The sequence below is a fragment of the Macrobrachium rosenbergii genome, chromosome 4, assembly GCF_040412425.1.
Source record: "Macrobrachium rosenbergii isolate ZJJX-2024 chromosome 4, ASM4041242v1, whole genome shotgun sequence".
Taxonomy (NCBI): Eukaryota; Metazoa; Arthropoda; class Malacostraca; order Decapoda; family Palaemonidae; genus Macrobrachium; species Macrobrachium rosenbergii.
In genome coordinates this window covers 62644829-62655081 of record NC_089744.1, presented here as the reverse complement: position 1 = coordinate 62655081, position 10253 = coordinate 62644829, and the positions used below count along the sequence as shown (strand labels likewise).

General features: G+C 34.4%; 1 protein-coding gene across 1 annotated transcript in view; it reads left to right on the top strand.

The window, feature by feature from the left end:
• LOC136837865 (transcriptional regulator ATRX homolog) overlaps window positions 1–9672 on the top strand; it is a 118020-nt gene extending 108348 nt beyond the window's left edge. Inside the window, exon 3 of the mRNA XM_067102753.1 lies at window positions 8793–9672. Within this exon, the coding sequence (XP_066958854.1) occupies window positions 8793–9672 (880 nt within the window). The remainder of the gene's footprint in view (window positions 1–8792) is intronic.
• Window positions 9673–10253: the final 581 nt, after the last annotated feature.

The following is a 10253-nucleotide window of genomic DNA, read 5'->3' as shown; positions in this document are numbered from 1 at the left end:
TCTCTCTCTCTCTCTCTCTCTCTCTCTCTCTCTCTCTCTCTCTCTCACATATACATAATTATCTCATTAAATATTACGGGAAAAATCGGTCGATACAGTGCTAAGACCAGCCATCACTTCATTTAGCAAAAATAAGAAACAATAAATTGATAACATAAAATTTACTGCTACCTAATATTGGGGAAAATATCTTCAACAAGCATAGTTATGTAAATATCAAATGATAATTTTTCATTTGTTCGCTCAACATGAAACCATGCCACACAAAAGAAAGTAAGAGAGCATCTGGTCTTTCAAGCAAATTAAAACAATATTAAATCCGAAAAGATTAAAAAAAAAAAAACTATAATTTTCAGAAGAAGCTCAACGCCGAAAAGAAAAACAGAAAGTCAGAAGAAGCAAGTTGCCAATAAAAATCTCATCCAGGGTTAAAGTGAATCAGAGAATCTATTTTCGTCTGAGGTAATCTTCCCGAGCAGCATGAAAGACGGCGATTTTCTGAGGCATTAAAATCATTCTGTGCTTCGGTCAAGCCGAATCCTCTCATTTGATTCGGGATTACGCTGGGTGATGGACAGCCCTATAACACGATATGTAACGCTTAGATCTTAAGAATAATACAGCCCCCACAAAATCTTTCGTTCTCGTTCGCGATGAAAAGGAAAAAGGTATGAGAAGAACATCGCACAAGAGTCACGAAGTACTAAGAATGTGGAGTTGAAGATGTGTTACCCTCAGATGGTAGATATGAATCGTGTCGTATCATACATAGCATATACTGTATATACATATACATACATAACATACATACATACATATACATACATACATACATACATACATAAACATACATAAATAAATAAATAAATAAATAAATAAATAAATAAATAAATAAATAAATAAACATATATATACTGTACATACTGTATATATATGTATATATACGCAAGCTTGTGTGAAGTGACAGAAGAGGTCTTGACATCATACATTTTATATATACACACGCGCACGCCCTGAATTCTCTTAAGCTTATGAAAATCTTAGTAAATACCTACATATTCTCTGATAAATGCCCCAAGTTTCATAAATGTTTAAGCTGCACAAGAGATGAGGTACTGTACTACCCTGCTGCCTTGATAAATTACAAATGAAAATACAAATTCAAGTCAGCATCTGCTGCATTTTCTACCGCATGAGTCGTCAAGTAAATTAATTTAGTGGCATGGAAATCTGAGAGAGAGAGAGAGAGAGAGAGAGAGAGAGAGAGAGAGAGAGAGAGAGAGAGAGAGAGAGAGAGATTATATAGAACACCTACAGTTCTTCATTATCTACCAAATATGTCATCAAGTAAATCACCTTAATAGCATAGTATTTTGAGAGAGAGAGAGAGAGAGAGAGAGAGAGAGAGAGAGAGAGAGAGAGAGAGAGAGAGAGATTATATAGAACACCTATAGTTCTTCATTATTTACCACATATGTCATCAAGTAAATCACCTTAATAGCATAGTATTTTGAGAGAGAGAGAGAGAGAGAGAGAGAGAGAGAGAGAGAGAGAGAGAGAGAGAGAGAGAGAGAGAGAGAGAGATTATATAGAACACCTACACTACTTCATTATCTACCACATATGTCAAGTAAATTACTATAATAGCATAGCATTTTGAGAGAGAGAGAGAGAGAGAGAGAGAGAGAGAGAGAGAGAGAGAGAGAGAGAGAGAGATTTTATACAGAACACCTACTTTATTACCTACCACATATGTCATCAAGTAAATTACTTTAATAGCATGGCATTTTGAGAGAGAGAGAGAGAGAGAGAGAGAGAGAGAGAGAGAGAGAGAGAGAGAGAGAGAGAGAGAGATTATATAGAACACCTACAGTACTTCATTATCTACCACATATGTCATCAAGTAAATTACTATAACAGCACAGTATTTTGAGAGAGAGAGAGAGAGAGAGAGAGAGAGAGAGAGAGAGATTATACAGAACACCTATTTTATTTTCTACCACATATGTCATCCAGTAAATTACTTTAATAGCACGGTATTTTGAGAGAGAGAGAGAGAGAGAGAGAGAGAGAGAGAGAGAGAGAGAGAGAGAGAGAGAGAGTCTAGAACACCTACAGTAAAGATTTTGAGATAAAGCCAGAAATTAAATCCCCCCTCTTTTCCGCCGACCCAAGGGGGTGTGCCAGCAGCCCAGTGTGCAGCTCGTCTGTGGCACAGCTGTACAGTATTTGGTTTATACTAATGTCAGTTGAATGAGAAAGAGAAATCGATATGGGGGATGCGTATATGCGCAAGCACTTACAGGCGTGTTTGCGCATATATTTCCTAAGATAAGCAGTCACTATGTGGGATATTTAAGTAAAAAAAAATCGAATGGGTGTGTATTATTCATTACTAAAAATCGAAAATGTCCTGATATATTGTAAGTGTACTTTGCAGAGTTACCTATATATTCTGTGCTATAAACTTATATATTTATGTAATGGCAATTATTTGTACGTTAACGCTACGTGGTGTTTACCCAGTGAAGTGCCAAGGAAATAAACTGAGACTCGGCTACCACAAGAGAGAGAGAGAGAGAGAGAGAGAGAGAGAGAGAGAGAGAGAGACCCATCACATCATAAATATCCCGTAATAATTATCACAACTAAAATATCCTGTAATTTCTATCAATACTAACATTTAACCTCCACAAATGTTACTTTCATATCCCAGTTGCTTATCAACGCATTGCCATTTTGACCTTTGAGAATCCGCTTATAATTTCTTTTGGATTCTTAACAATGCTCTCCCAGATGAAATTAATTACCTGCTTTCATTCCTGGGCAGAAAATTTCCTTTTTTGTCTTCACTGTAATTCTAGGAGCGCTATTTGTCAGTTTTATTGCTTTTGGTGCGAAACTATTTCTGCAATTGTCTTCGAAATAGCACATTAATAAAGGTCTTGATCTTCAGACCTACTTTGGGATGTATTCTTTTAAAGTTGGAAAGCATGATTTACTTCTATTTATTTTGTCATTTTACTATGGCCAAATGTACCAATGAAGTGTCTTAAGATGACCATCCGTGATTAATAATGAAAATGTATACCTCAAGAAATTCACAGACACAAACATATATATATACACATATATATATATATATATATATATATATATATATATATATATATATATATATATATATATATATATATATATATAAATATATATATATACATATACATATACATATATATATATATATATATATATAAATATAATATATAAATTATATATATAATGCCAAAAAAATGTTTATCTATAGATATTAGGTTATAACAATTTTATATATAATGTAAAAAATGTTTAGCTCTATAGATATTATACATAGGTATACATAATAATATATATAGCAATTTTATATGTATATATATATATATATATATATATACACACAAGCAAATTACATGTATCATAAAAATATTTATTTGTATAAATATTCATGAAAGTTATATATACAATTTTATATATATATATATATATATATATATATATATATATATATATATATATATATATATACTGCATATAGCAAATTATATGTATCATAAAAAACATTTGGATTTGTATATATTCATAAAAGTTGCATAAAAACTTCGGCAATTTTTCACTATGAAATGATAGTAGCTTCCTCGAAACTGGACACACACATTTATACAACCCATTCATTTTCCAATATACGGACATATTGCTTTATACATTACAATTATGAGGTAAAAGGCTAAAAAAAAAATAATTTAACATTGCCATGAATATTAGCTTCGTTGGTAGGAAATGAATGAAGCCGAATATTTTCAATTACGTGTAATTACCAGGACTCATTTGTTACGCCAATACCACGGACGCCCTTTCCAAACTAACTCTTCGAATAGAGTATAATAAAACAAAAAGCCAAAAAAAACCTGAAAAATACTCTTTCATTTTGACTTTACGTATTTCTAATAAGAAGAAGGCTGTCGCAATACTACGGACTTCATAACTCACGAGATATAATAACTGTCGAAAGGTAAATCTTTGGAGAAATATTGCCACGGTCTCACGGCGACTATTATCGAGAAAACTTTCTCCAGCTTTTCATCAAACAGCTGCCTCATTTTCCAGTGCCGAGGGAATGCGCTGCATATCGCCCCCAATGCTGTTCTGAGCATCTTTCGTTGACGGTACGATTTAAATCAAATTAAATCGCTAAATCATGAGAATCTGTTTCTGAAGTTGTTCAAAATCTATATTCGTGGCTTTAAGTCCTACACATTAATTTCGATGTCCTGTGTACTTTTTTATTTGTGTCTAATTACAATGAAGAGTGCAAACGAATACTGGGTAGATATGATATATATATATATATATATATATATATAAAAAAAACACACACACACACATATATAAACATATATATGTGTGTGTCTGTAAATGAAGCTTAGAAATAGGGAAAATACTTAAGTGAGCCTTACTTTTCAACAAGTAGACAGCCGTCCTAGAACATTTGTCACTAACCTGGAAAAGAGAAAAAAAATGTCATGGTAAAAACACTGGCTATAATTTCCTGGTGCAGATAAATCATAACAATAACACTTATATATCTGTCAAACTGTCCACAATACTGAACAGACTTCAATTTGTCTCATTTCATATTCCGTTATTTGCAACGAACACTTTTCACTGTGAATCTAAGAAAGTAACATTCTATATGAAATAAGAAATTCTCATATGAAGTTGGACGATATGTTGAGTTTCATTAAACAAAAAGTAACCTGTAAAGTCAGACGTGTTATTCAAATTTCATTAATCAAAAAGTGACCAGGAATTTACATCAGGAGCAAGGCTTCTGATGCAATCACAACTTGATATCCTCGTTGCACGAATCTAATTTCCCATTTTACAAATTTTCCGATTTTATTTTCTAAAGCATTCTTGACTATTTTATGATATTCTGATTAACTCGATTGCACTGAGGGACCTGGGCAACCCGAACGAACTGTAAGGTCTGTAAGGTAAGGTCGTTGAATGGCATAAAGACCGTCTCTTCAATGAGAAGGAATTTAAACAACTAAAGATATTCCCTGTTTAGATATAAATGATAGAATAAATATTCATTCTAAACTACATGCTATACAATGAACACCTTCCTTACAGACGAATTTGTAAATATTTTGTAAATATTGTACATTGTAAAAATGCAAGGATTGTAGTAATGTTGTTATCAATCAAATTTAAATACAAAAAAAAAAAATTCAGAGGTGTCTTCAAACTTTCAGGTGACATATGGTCGGAAAATTAAATAACAAAACTTAGTTTGCAATTATTATTATTATATATTCAAAGGTGTCCTCGTCAGGTTTTCAAGATTTCTGAAAAATATGACACCTTAACTTTTAATGAATAGGCCAGTGTCAAAATCACTATGATTAATTTCAGTGATCTGAGAGAGTGTGATTAAAATAATACTAATAATATCAATAATACTGAAATAATACTAAAGAAATAATATTAAGAAAGAGGACGATATCAACCGAATATGGTAAAATTCAACCATTTCTCTTCAGCCGTGGCGCGAATTTGTATCTGATGGAAATCACAGCAACGTTAGTGAAGGTTTTAGATATCCTCACATTTTCTGGGAGTTTCGCGTGTAACGTCGTGGATCAAACTTAGTAAACCCTCTACAAAAAAAAAAAAATAAATAAATAAATAAATAAATAAAAAAATAAAAAAATAAAAACCTTTGGCCGTATTTTCTTTTAAACATGTAGCATTATGCTATTCTTTTAAATCATACCCATAACAAAGACAGACACTAAGATTCCGAAATCTTAAATTTACCTTTTCACTAAGATTACTTCTTGACAAACAGTCTAATGATATATTCCTTCTCGTAATCCCTAACACGAATCCGGCTCGACATTTTTACCGGCGGTTAAAATCGGTTACTTTTGAACGATGCGCTTTCAGGAAATCCCCCCCCCCCTTCTTCCCTAAACCCCGCCCCCACACTACAATTTCATCACCATATGGATTGAAACCATATACATATAATGATTACGCTCTCATATCATCTGCTGTTGCGGGGAAGCCCTTTCATTATATGTGGTTTGAATTGCATTTCATCGGGAATAAAATCCCGGTTTGGTTGCGTTTCACAGATATCGAAGAGGTGTTCATTATATCGGGGTTGTTCCATTACTACTTGTCAATAATCTATTCTATGATACATTATATAAATCAACATTTTATATATGTGGATTAAGTACGACAAAAGAATGAATTTAATTGCATACAAATAGCCCATGTAATAAGGAGCAAATCAATATAGTCACATTATAAAAATACGCTGTGCTCGCTTTTCATTCATTCATATATATTATATATATATATATATATATATATATATATAAATGTATACACAAAAAATATATATATATATATATATATATATATATATATATATATATATACACCTCACTTAAGGAGAATTTTAATTAATTATTTTCCGGTTGTTGATGTTAAGTTTGTTTTAATGAACCCTACGAGTATTGGTAGTATGTTGCGACATAAAGAGAGAGTACCTCCCTTAATGCAATCCGTCGTTGTCTATATTTATACTTGCTGCCGATGCAATAGGCAGACTTACGTTGGTAACACGCGCCGCACATACGGGCATTAGTTTCCGTACAGGGTGTAACCTATCCAACACAGAACTGTCTAATCTTAGGAATCATGAGAAATTTTGCAAAAAACAATATAAAATATAAAGATTTCAAGATATTATTATCAAGTCCATATGAACACCACCTTCCAATATTAGAATCTCTAGCTATAAAGAAACTAGTTCCTACCTTAAACAACCACTCTTCATCTGTTCCCTTGTACATAGCTTAAACCATCGCCTTCTTCTTGTTTACGTTCGGTCCATTTTCCAAACAGTAACTGAACTTCGTTGAGACAAGGTGTTATTTTAACTGCTCTTAACTTTAATTGTGCCTCTTTTTAGTAGGGTAATTTTTATTTAAATTTTTTGTAGAGTAATTTTTATTTCAATGTTGTATTTTACTTAGTTTTGTTTTATTCAATGTGTTTTGCGTGTCAACAAAAAATAATTTGTTATGCTTATTGTTTATCAGTTTTTATCTTTCATTTGACCATGGATAATGAGGCACTGGTCTCAAACGTCGCAGTAAGAATAAAGTGGCTTATGTTTCACGCCGTCTTCTTCTACGCCTTCTGGTTTGTATATAAATACGCACACACACATATATACATATAATGTATGTATGTATGTATGTATGTATGTATGTATGTATGTATGTATGTATGTATATATATATATATATATATATATATATATATATATATATATATATATATATATATATGTACATATAAAATTTCCACTATCAATTCCAATACATAATTTCACGCATGTCATGCATGGATGTGTTTTAAAGTGCAACTGGGCTGAAGGAGAAAATATGATCAAGAAGTTTTTTATATTTCTGGCGTTGATTATCAAAGGAACCGTAAAGCTATTTTACAGAATTAAATCAACCATTCAGCCGTGAAGATAAAAATGCACAATCAGTCATGATAAGCAAAATTATGTTGGTCTGCCTACGGGCCTCATAGTTCTAATTTCCCGTCTGATACAGAAGGTCAATCAGAAACAAAAAAAATTAGAGGAAACGGTATTATGAACTTCATAGTAACTACACAATCTTAAAACAGTATTTAGCACAATTTTAAATCGAGCTTAAACCACACGCCCTGTTTCCTGTACTCAGTGGCAATGTCGAAACATCCTAACCTACAAGCATTGATATATCGTTGAGTTTACTGACTAATCTCAAGAATTTAAACACACACAAATAAAAGGGTAAGACGAAAAGCTGGGTCAAAGGCTCGTCTTGTAAAATCTAAGTCTTGCTACGCTAGCAACAAGTTCATCGGTCTAATACAGGCGGCAGGGGGATTATGAGGAATAACCAAACAGAAGAAGAAGTTTACGGCAGGAAAAAGGAGTAACCAAACAGAAGACGGTTACAGCATGAAAAATGAGTAACCAAACAGAAAAAGGTCACGGCAAGAAAAGAGAAACTGAATAGAAGAAGGTTAAGGCAGGAAAACAGCAACCAAGCCGAAGGCTGTGGCATGAAAACAGTAACCAAACAGAAGAAGGTTTCGGCAGGAAAAAGGAGCAACGAAACAGAAGAAGGTTACGTCAAGAATACAGTACCTAAACAAATGAAGATGGTTCCGGCAGGAAAACAGTAACCAAACAGAAGAAGAAGGTTCTGACAGGAAAAAGGAGCAATCAAACAAGAAGAAGGTTCCGGCAGGAAAACAGTAACCAAACAGAAGAAGGTTCTGACACGAAAAAGGAGCAATCAAACAGAAGAAGAAGGTTCTGGCAGGAAAACAGTAACCAAACAGAAGAAGAAGGTTCTGACAGGAAAAAGGAGCAATCAAACAAGAAGAAGGTTCCGGCAGGAAAACAGTAACCAAACAGAAGAAGGTTCTGACACGAAAAAGGAGCAATCAAACAGAAGAAGAAGGTTCTGGCAGGAAAACAGTAACCAAACAGAAGAAGAAGGTTCTGACAGGAAAAAGGAGCAATCAAACAAGAAGAAGGTTCTGGCAGGAAAACAGTAACCAAACAGAAGAAGAAGGTTCTGACAGGAAAAAGGAGCAATCAAACAAGAAGAAGGTTCCGGCAGGAAAACAGTAACCAAACAGAAGAAGGTTCTGACACGAAAAAGGAGCAATCAAACAGAAGAAGAAGGTTCTGGCAGGAAAACAGTAACCAAACAGAAGAAGAACGTTCTGACACGAAAAAGGAGCAATCAAAAAGAAGAAGAAGGTTCCAGCAGGGAAACAGTAACCAAACAGAAGAAGGTTCTGACAGGAAAAAGGAGCAATCAAACAGAAGAAGAAGGTTCCGGCAGGAAAACAGTAAGCAAACAGAAGAAGGTTCTGACAGGAAAAAGGAGCAATCAAACAGAAGAAGAAGGTTCTGGCAGGAAAACAGTAAGCAAACAGAAGAAGGTTCTGACAGGAAAAAGGAGCAATCAAACAGAAGAAGAAGGTTCTGGCAGGAAAACAGTAAGCAAACAGAAGAAGGTTCTGACAGGAAAAAGGAGCAATCAAACAGAAGAAGAAGGTTCCGGCAGGAAAACAGTAACCAAACAGAAGAAGAAGGTTCTGACAGGAAAAAGGAGCAATCAAACAGAAGAAGAAGGTTCCAGCAGGGAAACAGTAACCAAACAGAAGAAGGTTTTGACAGGAAAAAGGAGCAATCAAACAGAAGAGGGTTCCAGCAGGAAAACGGTAACCAAACAGAAGAAGAAAGTTCCAGCAGGAAAAAGGAGCAATCAAACAGAAGAAGAAGGTTCTGGCAGGAAAACAGTAACCAAACAGAAGAAGAATGTTCTGACAGGAAAAAGGAGCAATCAAACAGAAGAAGAAGGTTCTGGCAGGAAAACAGTAACCAAACAGAAGAAGAAGGTTCTGACAGGAAAAAGGAGCAATCAAACAAGAAGAAGGTTCTGGCAGGAAAACAGTAAGCAAAAGAAGAAGAAGGTTCTGACAGGAAAAGGAGCAATCAAACAGAAGAAGAAGGTTCTGGCAGGAAAACAGTAACCAAACAGAAGAAGAAGGTTCTGACAGGAAAAAGGAGCAATCAAACAAGAAGAAGGTTCCGGCAGGAAAACAGTAACCAAACAGAAGAAGAATGTTCTGACAGGAAAAAGGAGCAATCAAACAGAAGAAGAAGGTTCCAGCAGGGAAACAGTAACCAAACAGAAGAAGAAGGTTCTGACAGGAAAAAGGAGCAATCAAACAAGAAGAAGGTTCCGGCAGGAAAACAGTAACCAAACAGAAGAAGGTTCTGACACGAAAAAGGAGCAATCAAACAGAAGAAGAAGGTTCTGGCAGGGAAACAGTAACCAAACAGAAGAAGGTTCTGACAGGAAAAAGGAGCAATCAAACAGAAGAAGGTTCCGGCAGGAAAACAGTAACCAAATAGAAGAAGGTTCTGACAGGAAAAAGGAGCAATCAAACAGAAGGAGAAGGTTCTGGCAGGAAAACAGTAACCAAACAGAAGAAGAGGGTTCTGACATGAAAAAGGAGCAATCAAACAAGAAGAAGGTTCCGGCAGGAAAACAGTAACCAAACAGAAGAAGAAGGTTCTGACAGGAAAAGGAGCAATCAAACAGAAGAAG